The sequence below is a fragment of the Gymnoscopelus microlampas genome (assembly GCF_963454915.1).
Source record: "Gymnoscopelus microlampas genome assembly, chromosome: 15".
In the NCBI taxonomy this organism is placed as follows: domain Eukaryota; kingdom Metazoa; phylum Chordata; class Actinopteri; order Myctophiformes; family Myctophidae; genus Gymnoscopelus; species Gymnoscopelus microlampas.
Window position 1 is genome coordinate 38,892,772 of NC_139952.1, and position 17,980 is coordinate 38,910,751.

The 17,980-nt window shown below is 39.8% G+C and overlaps 1 protein-coding gene across 1 annotated transcript in view; it reads left to right on the top strand.

Moving 5' to 3' along the window:
* The window catches only part of LOC311061783 (uncharacterized protein), a 24,437-nt gene extending 7,036 nt beyond the window's left edge, over positions 1–17,401 (top strand). Inside the window, exons 6-16 of the mRNA XM_084080480.1 lie at positions 4,895–5,056; positions 5,225–5,276; positions 5,710–5,988; positions 6,815–7,117; positions 7,774–7,977; positions 12,648–12,761; positions 13,393–13,659; positions 14,290–14,568; positions 15,401–15,703; positions 16,379–16,778; positions 16,988–17,401. Coding sequence (XP_083936606.1) covers positions 4,895–5,056; positions 5,225–5,276; positions 5,710–5,988; positions 6,815–7,117; positions 7,774–7,977; positions 12,648–12,761; positions 13,393–13,659; positions 14,290–14,568; positions 15,401–15,703; positions 16,379–16,596 — 2,181 coding nt within the window. The 3' untranslated portion in view covers positions 16,597–16,778; positions 16,988–17,401. The remainder of the gene's footprint in view (positions 1–4,894; positions 5,057–5,224; positions 5,277–5,709; positions 5,989–6,814; positions 7,118–7,773; positions 7,978–12,647; positions 12,762–13,392; positions 13,660–14,289; positions 14,569–15,400; positions 15,704–16,378; positions 16,779–16,987) is intronic.
* The last annotated feature ends 579 nt before the right edge of the window (positions 17,402–17,980 follow it).

The window sequence follows — 17,980 nt, forward strand, 5'->3', positions numbered from 1 at the left end:
TTGGATTACTCCTCTGGAGTCTGGGGTTTCAGGTACTTTAACAAAAGTGTAAGTGTGCATAATAGGGCCATTAGATATTTTCTGGGAGTCCACAAATTTGCCCCTATAACTGCTGTTAATGGTGATATGGGATGGATACCGTGTGAAGTGAGGTGGAAGATTAATGTGATAAACCTGTGGAACAGAATGCTTGACCTGCCAGATGACAGAGTGGCAAGTAGAATTTTCAGGTGGGATGTTTTAATAGGAGGTTATTGGGCACTGGAAGTGTCCGATCTTCTCCAGGAGCATGGACTTGAACATCTCTACATCCACAGGCAGAGGGTGAATGTGGGGATGTTCAAGGAACTGGCCATGATGAAATATAGAGCTAAATGGTTGGAAGAAATCAATGACAAACCTAAATTACGTACATATTGTCAGTTTAAAACTGTGTATGAATTTGAAAAATATGTTGCGTATGATCTATCTAAGAGTCAGCGATCACTGTGTGCACAGTTTCGCTCGGGAATATTGCCACTACATATTGAAACGGGACGGTACGTTGGAACAGAAGTAGAACAAAGACTATGTGGCTATTGTGACCTTGGTGAAGTGGAGGATGAAACCCACTTTCTATTGTACTGCCCATTTTATCATGATTTAAGAAAACATCTATTTGACAAAGTACATGTAGGTCTGTCCCTGGATAATAATTTAGTTAAATATTTATTTGATAACCACACATTCGCAATTTAAAATTGTATCCATAAAGCCTGGAACCGAAGAAAACATGCAACTTATGCATAGTTACACTCAGATGGATCATACCAACGTGTTCTCACCCCTAATCCTTGAGTTCTTTGTATTGAAATTACAATATTTGAGTTCACAGTATTGTCCAAGCTAAACATTCAAGTCTGTCTTCTGTTCATTCTCTTGGTGTTCTTTCCTCTCTCTCTCAGTGTTTCTTTCTCTCAATGTCTCTCTCTCTCTCTCTCTCTCTCTCTCTCGCCCTCCACTCTCTAGTTTGAAATGTATACATTGTGGTAATTATTGATTTTGTTTATTATTATGTATTATTATTTTATTTTATTTATTTTTTGTGTCAGCATGTTGGCACTGGAAACATTATTTAAAATAAATTATTCATTCATTATTCATTCATACAGTATAACGGCAGGATGGCAATATTAATTTGAAACATATGTACATAATATATGCATACACTGTAACATATTGTATACATGTAGATAGAAACACCTTAAAATATATGTGTACAGATTACAGAAATCTGTCTTGGTAACATTGTTTTAAAAAAAGTATATGGAAATGTTCAGAGAGACACTGATAGACAGCCATGGTGCAATGAGCTGCATGTTAAAGAGATCTTTATATCCACAAATCACATAAATGAGACATTCCTCATCTCAAACATGCTTGTACCTTGTGTGAATTAGACTAGTAGTGCTCTTACATTTGGTGTGTACTGATACTTAAATATTCATACACATTATGGCCAGTAAATTAGAACAAATTGTGCATTTTCTTTGGGCAAGACATTTTTTGAGGGTGTATGTCTCCAATGCAAATGAATAGCAAAATCATAGAAAGAGGTATTGGTGAAATTGTTGAAACCCCTTTAGTAATCAAAATTATGGTTACTCTGAAAGAAAGTCCACTAGAAGCTTGTTAACATGTTGTAGCAATGCTAATGAAAATGAAAGGTATTATCTAGGCAGTATCTGTTTAACCTATACTTCCAGCACCCATGTGCTTGGATCACAGCCATCTTCTCATCCTTCATTATGAACTAAACACCTGTACAGTTTAGTGACTGCATCTTTCATGGTTGGGACGTTATCATGTTGACAATATGTGTCATATAACACCACACACACATTCACAAGGTGAAAACAATACCAGCCACGCTGTTATGGCTGCTAATCAACCTCGCTGATAGGGCAATAAAGTGCATTGATACTTGAAACTTCAACCACACTTGGCAGACAGTTTTCATCCAAGTTTGACATGTTGACTTCCTGACAAAGCAAGGTTGCTCAAAATTACACTTTAACCTTGTACTGGTTGGTCAGCTACTGCTGTACGTACCCTAGAGCAGTGGTTCTCAACCTTTTCAGTCCGCGACCCCCCAAAATAATCATATTTGAACTTGGGACCCCCCACCCTCATTTAGTTCGACGTCCAAATACATATTGTGAAAAATAGCAGATCTACAAGCTCACGTTGTGATCTAGTAGGTCGGCTATTTTCACAATGTTTGCCTCTTTCTTATTTGACAATTTCGCCAATGTTTGGCCAGTTTTTATAGTAGTTTGTTGATTACTTTTGATGCAGTCTTTTCCTTTTTTTTTTAGGTATTAAAACAAAAGTCCTTAAATTATCACTTTACTGTCATCTTGGGGAGCCCCCCAAAAAAATAATGTGGGGACCCTCCTGGGGGTCCCGACCCACAGGTTGAGAACCACTGCCGGTACCCGGTATAGGGCAGTGGTTCTCAAAGTGGGGTCCAGGGACCCCCAGGGGTCCTTGAGGGGTTCCCAGCTAAATTAGTTAATATATCATCAAAATCAGCTTAACCCATTCAAACCTATATACATCGGCTGTTTGAAAATAGCAGATCTACAAGCTCACAACGCAGCACGATTTCGACACAGTGTGAGCTTGTTGATCTGCTATTTTCAAAACACTCCAGACAAAATGTGAACGACTTGGAATATTTTTGAAACATTTTAACAATAAATCTTTGAGAACCACTGTCCTAGAGCTTTCTTTACAAGACAAGAAGCAGAGAGAGAATAATAGGCAGTGGTGGAAAAAGTACTCCGTTACAAGTAAAAGTCCGGAATTCAAAATGTACTTGAGTTAAAGTAGTGTGTGTGTGTGTGTGTGTGTGTGTGTGTGTGTGTGTGTGTGTGTGTGTGTGTGTGTGTGCGTGCGTGCGTGCGTGCGTGCGTGCGTGCGTGCGTGCGTGCGTGCGTGTGTGTGTGTGTGTGTGTTTGTGTGTGTGTGTGTGTGTGTGTGTGCGCATGTGTGTGTGGGTGGGTGCGTGCGTGCGACTGCAGCGTGCGTGCCTGTGTGCGTGTGTGCAATCACAGTAAATATGCAGTATTTTAATGACAGTGAAAATTAAAGGTTGATATCTGTGTAGGTAAATTAATTAATAATAATACATGCTGATAGAATAATACATTAATCTCTCTGCAAAAATAACATTTACTGTTATATATAAGTAATTACTGTCTCTGTCATTGTGTTTACTTTCACTTAAACCTCAGTTGGTGAAATCCTCATAGCAACACATGATGTAACAGCATTTGTTATATTTCTATTGGCTAGAATTGGACGCTGACGTCATCTTCTTCATGTTAATGAGACTTATTATCAACTACAGTGTTGAGGAAACAGACTTATTTATATTCTTCACACCAACGTCAAGATGAAAGAGTTTATTTTACTGTGGATGTTTTGTCATGTCGTCTCTCCAGGTATAAAGTCTTGCTTCTATTCTTTCATTTAAATTCTTCTTAAATGGTTTTCATTGCATTGTGATTTACTTCTGTTACTGCGTAGGTTAACAGCACTGAGAAATGACCTGGCTTTGTACAACTTAATGCTGGTTAATACATAGCCTACGTTTAAACTTTTATAACCAAGTAACTTGAACGCAGACTGTTGTTCTATTTTATTAATAGGCTACTTGATTTGATTCCTTATTTAGTTTTAAATTAAAACGCTCTTATTTTTCACAGATTTAATCTCAGTAGAAAATATAATGTTTCAAGTCCAAAGCCCTCCCGTTGTAAAAAATGACTGTACCGACAGTAGCCACTGGAGGGCACTAAGTTATTATGTGCGTGAACATGTTAAATTCCATCTGGCTCCACTTTACTAAACTGAACATTCTACCATTAGTGTGTATTGAAAACCTGAAGTCAGACAGACAGACAGACAGACAGAGAGACAGACAGACAGACAGACAGACAGACAGACAGACAGTGTAACACTGACAGACAGACAGATGGGTTCATACCAGTGGTAAATACTCAAGTAAATACTCAAGTACAAATTACAAAGTACATTTTATTTTTTATTATCAATGCATTGCTGTATTGAATTTTAGAACATAACTAAAAATACAAATCAGAAATGTCCAAAAATTGTGAAAATAGCTGATCTACAAGCAGGCTGAAGTAGTTAATTCATAATATATTTGTGTACGTTTGGGTCCCATGAAATGTAGAGCCGTCAAAAATAACAATATTTCTATTTTAAATGTAGTGAAAATTATCAGCTTGCAAAAAAATAATCTTTAAGTACAGTATTCAAGTAAATGTAGGCTAGGCTACATTACTGTCCACCACTAGCCTGGTAAACCCTCCCTCCGGAAATCTCATTTCCATTTGATTTCACTACTGAAATCAAATGGAAATGAGGGTTTACCAGGTTAGTCCACCACTGGTTCATACAGACAGAAAGTAAAACATAACTAATCTGTTTGATGCTCTCTCTTCTATGAAAATGCATTAAACCTTTTGACGCATTGTTGTGATTAAATAAATAAAAATATCGTAATTCAATAATGTTAACCACTTTACCCTGTCATCCCTATTTTGGGCATCATGGCATGTATTGGAAAAACATTTTTTTTTAAAGAAAAAAGACAACTAAAATAGCTGATCTACATGTAACATGGGATATGTGAGCTTGTAGATCAGCTATTTCCGTTATTCATCATACAACAAAGTACAAGCGGCTTACTGTAAGTGGTTAAACTGTTCAATTTCCATTTTGTTTCACAGTGACTCACTCCCTGAAAAACTTATACACTGCATCCTCTGAAGTCCCAAACTTCCCAGATTTTTTGAGAGTTGTGATGGTTAATGATGTTCAGACAGAGTATTATGACAGCAACACACAGAGACACGTTCCCAAACAGGACTGGATGAACCAGATCACAACAGAAGACCCACAGTACTGGGAGAGCAGCACTGGGATATCTGTGGCTGCCCAGCATCTCAACAAGAAAAACTTCGGCCTAGACCGTGGCGTCGCGGTCTAGGCACCCTGGTTGCAAATCCTTAATAGCAGTGTGCCGCGGGTTCGCGTCCCGTTCCCGTCGGCCTTTCCTGCATGTCTTCCCCCCATCTCTCTCCCCATTCTTCCTGTCAGACTACTTTCCCTGTCCCTCTCCAATAAAAAAAACAATAAAAAAATACCAAAAACAAACAAGAAAAACTTCGACATTGTAAAGCAGCGCTTTAACCAAACTGGAGGTACATTGTTGAAGTTTCACTTCATACTGTTGAAATGATTTAATTCACATTGTTGGAAAAACAATCAGTAAGATGTGACTAACTTCATAGACACACACACACACACACACACACACACACAGAATCAGAATCAGAATCAAACTTTATTGTCACATCACATTATAAGTAAGGTGGGTGAAATTCTTAATTGTTCAAAAATTACAAACACTAAAGCATACACAGCTGCAGCCATACGTCGGCGCCACACGCACGCACGCACGCACGCACGCACGCACGCACGCACGCACGCACGCACACACACACACACACACACACACACACACACAGAATATCAACCACTGACACTGTAATATCTGTATGTAATATCTGTCTGTCTGTCTGTCTGTCTGTCTGTCTGTCTGTCTGTCTGTCTGTCTGTCTGCCTGTCTCTCAGGTGTCCACATCATCCAGCTGATGTCTGGTTGTGAGTGGGATGATGAGACTGGAGACATTGAAGGTTATAGTCAGTATGGTTATGATGGAGAGGACTTCATCTCATTTGACCTGAAGACAGAGACATGGATCACTCCTAAACCACAGGGTTTCATCATTAAACAGAAATTGGATCAAAACAAAGCTCACACAGCATACCTGAAGCACTACATCACCAGTGAGTGCATTGAATGGCTGACAACGTTTTTGAACTATGGGAAGAAGACTCTACAGAGAACAGGTACAACAACATGATGTGATGGAGTTGTACTTAACCCATTCAAACTGGGAACGCATCTGTGTAACCACTTTATCCATATTTTATACTTTGGATATTCAAAAATAGCAGATATACAATCTCATAGCGCGGCACCGAGTGCCGCGCTATGAGCTTGTAGATCTGCTATTTTTGAAAAATCTTGACCACAGGAAAATGCGTTTTTCAGAAAACTGTTAGGATTTAGAAGACATTTGTAGAATCCCCAGAAGCAAAGATTTGAGTTACAAATGTTTGCTTTAAAAATACATATATATTCAAAGACTTGTACAAATCTTTACGATTTAAAAAAAATAGTGCGTCACTCGGTGCCGTGTTATGAGCTTGTAGATCTACTATTTTTGCATAGCCAAAGAAGTCTAAAAATGACACCGATTATTTCCCGGTCTAAATGAGTTAAAATGAAGAGATGAACATGAAAGGGACAAGTCGTCTGTCTCTTTGTCTCTCTGACTCCCACCCCACCATTTTCTGTTTCTTCATGTCTCTCTTTTGGTCTCTCTCCTGTCTCTCTCCTCTTCTATCCCTGTCTTTGTATCTATCCTCCTCTCTCTTTTTCTCTCTGTTCTTTCCTGCCTCTCTGTCTCTTACCCCCACCCTCTCATTCTCTTTCTATGTATACTTTTTCTCCTCCATCTCTCTTTCATTTCATTTGTTCAAATGTTTTCTTATTGTCATGAAATACAACAGTTCCTAAATCAAAGTCAACAAATCCACATTCAAATGCAAACCTCTCTCTCTCTCTCTCTCTCTCTCTCTCTCTCTCTCTCTCTCTCTCTCTCTCTCTCAGAGCTTCCCTCTGTATCTTTCCTCCAGAAGACTCCATCCTCTCCAGTGAGGTGTCACGCTACAGGTTTCTACCCAGACAGAGTCATAATGTTCTGGGCTAAAGATGGAGAGGAACTCCAGGAGAACATGGACCATGGAGAGCTCCTCCCCAACCATGATGGAACCTTCCAGATGAGCGTTGACCTGAACCTGACCTCAGTCAAACATGAAGACTGGAAGCAGTACGAGTGTGTGTTTGAGCTCTATGGGGTCAAAGAGGTGTTCAAGTACACACTGGACCGAGAGCTGATCAAGACCAACTGGGGTAAGACTGTTATTATAGGACTAAAGGAGGAATGGATGTGCTGCCAAAGATGTTAGATCAAAGGAATTCACTAGCCAGGACAATGACTGGCTGGATCACATGATCATACTATTAAAACTAAATCAATTTATGTACTATGTAATATATATCCAGTATCAGAAAATAAAAATGAACTGAACTGAATATAGACTACATTAGAGTGAGTTCTCTGTACTGAACACAGTGATCTGGTCCATAATAACTAGGGATGGGTATCGTTACTGATGCTGCTTATCCATACCGGTACTTATCCATTCTCCTCACTATAATAATGTTTTTTATTCACATCAAATACAAATATTTTATTATTGTTTAGATGAGGAGAGGACAATTGTCCGGTAGTGTTGCAGCTTCATTATCACAAATAAAATGTACTTCAGGAATTTCAGATACCAAATACAGCTGTTGAAAACAGCTGTACCAAATTAGCACCGTTTCTGTGTACCCATCCATAATAATAATAGACAGACAGAAAGACAGTCTGACTGACTCAGATATACACAGATATGTACATACAGTCAGATATAGAATATAAATGAATGGTTGGATGGATGGATGTCCTGTTATAAGATAATTCCTCACTCTTTCATCTCTGGTTTTTGGATTTATTGCTGCAGTTGAACCCAAAGACAACCTGACCATCCTCATCGTCATCGCTGTGGTGGCTCTCGCTGTCATCATGATCATCCTCGTTGCCATGGGAGTCTACCAGCGTCAAGTTCTCCTACAGCACTGTGGTGGTAGGCCTGATGACCAACATCAACCAGAAGGCCGACCTGCAGGAGGTGACAGAGCTGTTACTGAGCTACCTCTGCTTGAACGCTAAAACCAAGGAGAAGGTTATGGATTTATGTACACAATGTCAGAGGACCTACATCCCCTCATGATGATGACAAAACCTGAACAATATTCACACACAAAACTATATTTACAAAATATGTGTGGATTGAGTTCCTTGGCCTGCTGCCAGCATGTTGAACAGTGTGAAATGGTTTGCGAGATTAGCTGTGGACACACACAGACAAACACACACAGAGGAGGGGTGATTCCTAACTTCACCTATACAGTCTGTTTCATTACAGGGAGTATTTGTCAACACACTTATTTGTGAGTTTCTGGTAGTAGAATATGTTTTGTTCAGCTTAACTTAGGTACAGGCATTAAAGACATTCTATTTTTCTTTTTTTAATCAAATGTCTGATAAGTTTAAATGTGAATGTTATACCAAGTATGCAGGGGAGATAATCTGGAGCTGTTAAATATGTAGGATTTTACTCATTCATTGTGGAGAATGCTTGTAGCATTTGTCTACCATTGTTAAGAATAATGTGGGTGAATTACATGGAATGTTCTAACAGCCCAAAGTTTATTGGTTGACATGAATGAAACATTCCTCATCTCAATGTCTATTGGTTGACATTTCCAACATTAAGGAGGATAAAGAGTTTTGTACAAATTGTGTCATAGTATTTAGTGTTAAATTAACATACAGCTAAATACTCTGAATGAATCAACCAATCCAGATTTTGTTCATTGCGGTTTTCCAAGAGACAAAATGATTGACAAATACTGTAACAAGAAGGCAACAGGAAGGTTTGGTGGAAGGAGTAGTTTAGTGTGGTTCACAAACTCTGGAGCTACTATCCTAACCACATTTAAACTAACTAGGCTGCTGGGCCGCTGTTCAGCTTACCGGACTGAACAAAGTTTTAGCTCAAGGCTGTCTCCCCACAAACAGCTCTTCTCTCTCCAGCTGCCACACACACACACACTGAGGGTAGCTCTGCTCAGCTCTTGAGAAGATGGCCTAATGAGATGAATGGAAGGCAGCTGAGTAGATGTGGCGCTGTCCATGTAGCCAACAAGCTGGAATGGAGCAGCCTTCAATCACCATCCATCCTCCTCAGACCCTCACACCTCAACCCTTCACAATACATGGACTTGGACTGTTTTCATACTTTAGTAAAAGTTTGTTGTTTTTTAGAGGAACAGGGGAAATAAAGCCTTTTTCTCCCATGTTGTGTGGTGGTCTCTTGTTTTCACACCTGATACAGCTGTCAACTGTCACAGTGACCCCACAACCCTGTTTAACTGTCCCTCACTCTAAAAGGCCTGATTTATACTTTGTTGAGCACCAAAAATAGACAATCTGAGATCTGTTTTCGGCTCACAATACCATTGTATGTGACAGGCTATTCAAGCAATATTATTCATTCATTTTTTATTATTATTAATTATTAATATCCCTGGTTGTAGAGACAGATTATTTACATAACAGTTGAGGAAAAGAAGATACCATTATTCAGAGCAAGAAGTCTTAATGCAGCTCCGGTTTCATTCATTGTGCCACTAATAACTTTCCAAACAACGCAATGTTATACATTTGTAAAACGGAAGGATGGCAATATTAATTTGAAACATATATACATTATATATGCATATAACATTGTATAGATAGAAATGCCATAAAATATATGTGTATAGATTACAGAAGTCTTGGTAACATTGTTTTAAAAAAAGTATATGGAAATGTTTAGAGAGCCACTAAAGAGATCTTTATATCCACAAACCACATAAATGAGACATTCCTCATCTCAAACATGCTTGTACCTTGTGTGAACTAGACTAGTGCTCTTACATTAGGCGTGTAATGATACTTAAATATTCATACACATTATGGCCAGTAAATTAGAACAAATTGTGCATTTTCTTTGGGCAAGAATTTTTTTGAGGGTGTATGTCTTCAATGCAAATGAATAGCCAAGTCATACCTTTTTTTTAGGTATTGGTGAAATTGTTGAAAACCCTTTAGTAATCAACATTATTGGTTACTCTGGGGAAAAAAAGTCCACTAGAAGCTTGTTAACATGTTGTAGCAATGCTAGTGAAAATGAGAGGTATCATCTAGGCAGTATCTGTTTATCCTATACTTCAAGCACCCGTGCTTGGATCACAGCCATCTTCTCATCCTTCATTATGAACTAAACACCTGTACAGTTTAGTGACTGCATCTTGCACGGTTGGGACGTTATCACATTGACAATATGTGTCATATAACACCACACACACACTCACAAGGTGAAAAACAATACCAGCCACGCTGTTATGGCTGCTAATCAACCTCGCTGATAGGGCAATAAAATGCATTGATACTTGAAACTTCAACCACACTTGGCAGCCAGTTTTCATCCAAGTTTGACATGTTGACTTCCTGACAGAGCAAGGTTGCTCACAATGATACTTTAGCCTTGTAGTGATTGGTCAGCTACTGCTGTACACGCCCTACAGAGCAGTGGTTCTCAAAGTGGGATTCAGGGACCCCCAGGGGTCCTTTGGGGGGTTCCAGGGGGTCCCCAGCAAAATTAGTTAATATATCTACAAAATCAGTTTAACCTCAGTGACCTTTGTATTACATTGACTGTTTCTTTATATGAGCTGAGAAGCAGAGAGAGAACTAGAAAAAGTGCTCCTCGGAGCACAGGTCTCCGCCAGGTCAGGTAGGTTATTGTGGCCTCCTGGTGGCGCTATAATAGGCCAATGTGAAAAGGGTGCCATTTCTTCTTAGGCCTTGCACGGCAATCGGACACTGCATTCATGATTTGAGGCATTTTGTTCAAAACAATTGTTTTGCTAAATTAGACCTGCTGGTGGCACTATAACAGGCCAATGTTAAAAGGGTGGCATTTGCTCCTCAACATAGTGTAAATGTGCGTGCAAAGTTTGACCGCAATCGGCTGCTGCGTTCATGACTTGCGGCATTTTGTTCAAAACAAACCACTACTGCAAACTTTAGATGTGAATCGTAGCCAATCAGAATGGAATATGAAAAATCAAACAGATCCGTCTTGATCACATGACTATAGAGATCATGTGTACCGATTTGCGTGAAATTTGGATAAAATCGGAAGGAGTAATATGAAAAAATGTGTTTTACATAAGTCGGCCTCTTGATGGCGCTATGAAAGGCAGATGTGAAAAATGCAGGGCAAAGGTTTTTTGTTGACCTCTAGGGAGTGGGCTTACAGAGTTTTACACAGATCGGTGCAGTTATAGGTAAAAACATGAATCAGCCTGTTATAGCGCCACCATGAGGCTGATTAGAAAATGTTCAAGTGGTATTTCTTCCTCAGCATATTGGAAATATGCGTGCAAAATTTCAAGGAAATTGCATGCTGTGTTCATGATTTGAGGCGTTTTGTTCAAAACGAAGCAGTCCCGCAAACTTTGGAAGCCATTTTTAGCCAATCAGGGTGGAATATGAAAAATCTGAAAGACCCGTTTCGTTAAATGACTATAGAGATACATGTGTACCGATTTGCGGGATTGTTGGACAAAATCTGTAGGAGTACTGTCAAAAAATATGTTTTGCACAAATCGGCCTCCTGGTGGCACTCTAAAAGGCCCATGTGAAATATTTGGGGCAGAGGTTCTGCTGTGGCATCCAGGGAGTGTGTATGCACAGTTTCACTGCAAGCAAGCCAACGGTGCCGGAGATTAGCTGTCCACAGACAGAATGACGGACACACGGACGCACGGACGGACGGACAGGGGGCAAAACATACTCTCGCCATGCCTTTCAGCCTGGCGGAGACAATAATAGGTTAGATACAGAGATTCACCTACATCCTGTGTCACAGGATCATCAACATTGTGTGTGTGTGTGTGTGTGTGTGTGTGTGTGTGTGTGTGTGTGTGTGTGTGTGTGTGTGTGTGTGTGTGTGTGTGTGTGTGTGTGTGTGTGTGTGTGTGTGTGTGCGCGCGTGCGTGCGTCTGTGTGTGCGTGCGTGCACAGTGGTGTAAAGTAACCAAGTACATTTACTCTAGTACAATTTTGAGGTATTTTTCGCTTTACTGGAGTATTTCCAATTTTCAGTACCTTTACTTCTACTCCACTACATCTCAGAGGCCAATATTATACTTTTACTGCATTACAATTATTTGGAATTTTTTGTTAGTTACTTTGTAGATTTGTATTATTATTACAAAACATTTAGGTGCTTTAACTACATTTTTGATACCAATACTTTTGTACTTTTTCTCAAGTTAATTTGTAATTCCGGTCTTTTGTAACAAAGTATTTTTGATTGATTGATTGAATATTTTATTAGGCAAAAATGTAAAACAGCACACCACTGTATGTGTGTGTGTGTGTGTGTGTGTGTGTGTGTGTGTGTGTGTGTGTGTGTGTGTGTGTGTGTGTGTGTGTGTGTGTGTGTGTGTGTGTGTGTGTGTGTTTTTGTGTGTGAAATGAAAGGTTGATATCTGTAGGTAAATTATAATAAATGTTGATGGATTAATACATTAATCTCTATGCAATAATGACATTTCCTGTTCAATAAGTAATTACTGACAAATAATAACTCTGTCATTGTGTTTACTTTCACTTTTAACCTCAGTTGGTGAAATCCTCCTAGCAACACATGATGTACAGCCTTTGTTACATTTCTATTGGCTAGAATTGGACGCCAACGTCATCTTCTTCATGTTAGAGACTTATTATCAACTACAGTGTTGAGGAAACAGCCTTTTATATTCTTCACACCGACCGACGTCAAGATGAAAGAGTTTATTTTACTGTGGATGTTTTGTCATGTCGTCTCTCCAGGTATAAAGTCTTGCTTCTATTCTTTCATTTAAATTCTTGTGGTTTTCATTGCATTGTGATTTACTTCTTACTGCGTAGGTTAACAGCACTGAGAAATGACCTGGCTTTGTACAACTTTGCTGGTTAATACATAGCCTACGTTTAAACTTTTATAACCAAGTATTTTGAATGCAGACCATTGTTCTACTTTATTAATAGGCCTACTTGATTTGATTCTTGATTTAGTTTTAAATTAAAACACTCTTATTTATCACAAATTTAATTTCAGTAGATAATAATAATGTTTCAAGTCCGAAACCGTTCCGTTGTAAAAATGACTGTACCGATAGTAGCCACTAGAGGGTGCTCTGTCCTTAGTTATTATTTGTGTGAACATGTTACATTCCATCTGGCTTTACTAAACTGATCATTCTACCATTAGTGTGTATTGAAAAAGCTGAAGTCAGACAGACAGACAGACAGACAGACAGACAGACAGACAGACAGACAGAGAAAAAACAAAAATAGCTGATCTACATGTGACATGGGACATGTGAGCTTGTAGATCAGCTATTTTGTATTCATCATACAACAAAGTAGGCTACAAGCGGCTTAAGTCGTTAAATTATTAAATTTCCATTTTGTTTCACAGTGACTCACTCCCTGAAAGTCTTCTCCACTTCATCCTCTGAAGTCCCAAACTTCCCAGAGTTTGTGTTTGTTGTGATGGTTGATGATGTTCAGATCGAGTATTATGACAGCAACACACAGAGAGCAGTTCCCAAACAGGACTGGATGAACCAGATCACAACAGATGACCCACAGTACTGGGAGAGGAGTACTAGAATAGCTGTGAGTAACCAGCAGATTGCCAAGAACAACATGGACATTGTAAAGCAGCGCTTTAACCAAACTGGAGGTATGTTAATATGTTTCACTTCATACTGCTGAAATGATTTAATTCACATTGTTGAAAAAACAATCAGTAAGATGTGATTAACACAATAACACACACACACACACACACACACACACACACACACACACACACACACACACACACACACACACACACACACACACTTAAATCAGTGACATAGCAGAGTATTAGACTCCACATGAGCTAACACATACTATACTGACTGCTTGCGCGCACACACGCACGCGCGCGTGTGTGTGTGTGTGTGTGTGTGTGTGTGTGTGTGTGTGTGTTTGTGTGCTTGCGTTTGTGCAACAAATGCTCTGGTGTGCATGCGTGTGTGCATGTGTGTGTGTGTGTGTGTGTGTGTGTGTGTGTGTGTGTGTGTGTGTGTGTGTGTGTGAGTGTGTGTGTGTGTGTGTGTGTGTGTGTGTGTGTGTGTGTGTGTGTGTGTGTGTGTGTGTGTGTGTGTGTGTGTGTGTGTGTGTGTGTGTGTGTGTGTTAGTGCGCACGTAGCTTCCATACACACATTAATGTCAGTGGTTTTATATGGATGATCTGTTCTCTGTGGTAAAAACAGAATATCAACCACTGTCTGTCTGTCTGTCTGTCTGTCTGTCTGTCTGTCAGGTGTCCACATCATCCAGAGGATGACTGGTTGTGAGTGGGATGATGAGACTGGAGACATTGATGGTTATGAACAGTGGGGTTATGATGGAGAGGACTTCATCTCATTGGATCTGAAGACAGAGACATGGATCACTCCTAAACCACAGGGTTTCATCTCTAAACAGAAATTGGATCAAAACAAAGCTCAGACAGCATACCTGAAGCACTACTACACCAGTGAGTACATTGAAGAGCTGAAGAAGTTTGTGAACTATGGGAAGAAGACTCTACAGAGAACAGGTACAACAATATGATGTGATGGAGTTGTACTTAACCCATTCAAACCGGGAACGCATCTGTGTAACCACTTTATCCATATTTTATACTAAAAATAGCAGACAGCTCATAGCGCGGCACCGAGTGCAGCGCTATGAGCTTGTAGATCTGCTATTGAAAAATCTTGACCAAGGGAAAATGCGTTTTTCAGAAAACTGTTAGGATTTAGAAGACATTTGTAGAATTCCCATAAGCAAAGATTTGAGTTACAAATGTTTGCTTTAAAAATACATATATATTCATATTCATAAGATTTGCACAAATCTTCACAATCTTTCAAAAATAGCGGATCTACAAGCTCATAGTGCGGCACTCGGTGCCATGCTATGAGCTTGTAGATTTACTATTTTTGAATAGCCAAAGAAGTATAAAAATGACACAGATTATTTCCTTGTCTAAATGAGTTAAAATGAAGAGATGAACATGAAAGGGACAAGTCGTCTGTCTCTTTGTCTCTCTGACTCCCACACCTCCATTTTCTGTTTCTTCATGTCTCTCTTTTGGTCTCTCTCCTGTTTCTCTCCTCTTCTATCCCTGTCTTTGTATCTATCCTTCTCTCTGTTTTTCTCTCTGTTCTTTCCTGCCTCTCTGTGTCTTATCCCCACCCTCTCATTCTCTCTATTTATACTTTTTCTCCTCCATCTCTCTTTCATTTAATTTTCTTATTGTCATGAAATACAACAGTTCCTAAATCAAAGTCAACAAATCCACATTCAAATGCAAACCTCTCTCTCTCTCTCTCTCTCTCTCTCTCTCTCTCTCTCTCTCTCTCTCTCTCTCTCTCTCTCTCTCTCAGAGCTTCCCTCTGTATCTTTCCTCCAGAAGACTCCATCCTCTCCAGTGAGGTGTCACGCTACAGGTTTCTACCCAGACAGAGTCATAATGTTCTGGGCTAAAGATGGAGAGGAGCTCCAGGAGAACATGGACCATGGAGAGATCCTCCCCAACCATGATGGAACCTTCCAGATGAGCGTTGACCTGAACCTGACCTCAGTCAAACATGAAGACTGGAAGCAGTACGAGTGTGTGTTTGAGCTCTATGGGGTCAAAGAGGTCTTCAATTACACACTGCACCGAGAGCTGATCAAGACCAACTGGGGTAAGACTGTTATTATAGGACTAAAGGAGGAATGGATGTGCTGCCAAAGATGTTAGATCAAATTGATTCACTAGGAATTCATTATTAACCTGAGACTGACTTAGATGATCATATTATGCACTCTGAATTGTGGGTAAAACAAGACAACGGTTGGCTGGCTCCAATGATCATATTAAAACTAAATACATTTATGTAATTGTAATGTCCAGTATCAGAAAAAAAACTGAACACAGTGATCTGGTCCATAATAACTGGGGATGGGTATCGTTACCGATGCTGCTTATCCATACTTCAATACTCCTCACCATAATAATGGGGGGGGGGGGGGGGGGGGGGGTGGGGTTCACATATATAATAATAAAGTAAATTAAATTAAATTACTTTATTATTATTTATATGTGGAGAGGACAATTGTCTAGTGTTGCTGCTTCAATAATACAAATACAATTTACTTTAAGAAGTTCAGATACCAAATAGCCATAGTTCTTCTCTGAAAAAGCTCTTGAGTTCTTGAGTTTCTCTGTACCCATCCATAATAATAATCTGTTTACAGACAGACAGACTGACTGACATACACTGATACATAGTCAGATACTGTATATAAATGGATGGATGTCCTGTTTTAAGATAATTCCTCACTATTTCATCTCTGTTTTTTGCATTTTATTGCTGCAGTTGAACCCAAAGACAACCTGACCATCCCCAACATCATCATCACTGTGGTGGTTCTCGCTGTCATCATCATCATCATCATCCTCGTTGCCATGGGAGTCTACCATCGTCAAGTTATCCTACAACACTGTGGTGGTAGGCCTGATGACCAACATCAACCAGAAGGCCGACCTGCAGGAGGTGACAGAGCTGTTACTGAGCTACCTCTGCTTGAACGCTAAAACCAAGGAGAAGGTTATGGATTTGTGTACACAATGTCAGAGGACCTACATCCCCCTCATGATGATGACAAAATCTGAACAATATTCACACAAAAAAATACATTTTCAAAATATGTGTGGATTGAGTTCCTTGGCCTGCTGCCAGCATGGAGAACAGTGTGAAGTGGTTTGCGAGATTAGCTGTGGACACACACAGACTAGCCTGAAAGAGCGAGCCCTATCGATGGTCTTGAAGGGCGGACCCAAACCCAGGCGGTTGGATTCCAGCGCCGCTTCCTATTGCTTCACCAATCTATGTCCCTGTGTGTTTCCGAGGCTACACACAGACAAACACACACAGAGGAGGGGTGATTCCTAGCTTCACCTATACAGTCTGTTTCATAACAGGGAGTATTTGTCAACACACTTATTTGTGAGTTTCTGATAGTAGAATATGTTTTGTTCAGCTTAACTTAGGTACAGGCATTAAATACATTCTATTTTTCTATTTTTCTAAATTAAATGTCTGATAAGTTTAAATGTGAATGTTATACCAAGTATGCAGGGGAGACAAGCTGAAGCTGTTACATATGTAGGATTTTACTCATTCATGTAAAGTCATTGTGGAGAATGCTTGTAGCATTTGTCGAGCATTGTTAAGAATAATGTGGGTGAATTACATGGAATGTTCTAACAGCCCAAATTGTTCTGTTGGTTGACATTTCCAACTGAAAGGAGGAGAAAGAGTTTTGTACAAATTGTGTCATAGTATTTAGTGTTAAATTAACATATAGCTAAATACTCTGAATTAAACAACCAATCCAGATTTTGTTTATTGCGGTTTTCCAAGAGACAAAATGATTGACAAATACTGTAACAAGAAGGCAACAGGAAGGTTTGGTGGAAGGAGTAGTGTAGTGTGGTTCACAAACTCTGGAGCTACTGTTAACCAAACTTAAACTAACTAGGCTGCTGGGCCGCTGTTCGGCTTACCGGACTGAACAAAGTTTTAGCTCAAGGCTGTCTCCCCACAAACAGCTCTTCTCTCTCTAGCTGCCCCACACACACACACACACACACACACACACACACACACACACACACACACACACACACACACACACACACACACACACACACACACACACACACACACACACACACACACACACACACACACACACACTGAGTAGCTCTGCTCAGCTCTTGAGAAGATGGCCTAATGAGATGAATGGAAGGCAGCTGAGTAGGTGTGGAGCTGTCTATGGAGCCAGCGAGCTGGAATGGAGCAGCCTTCAATCACCATCCTCCTCAGACCCTCACACCTCAACCCTTCACAATACATGGATTTGGACTGTTTTCATACTTTAGTAAAAGTTCGTTGTTTTTTAGATGAACAGGGAAA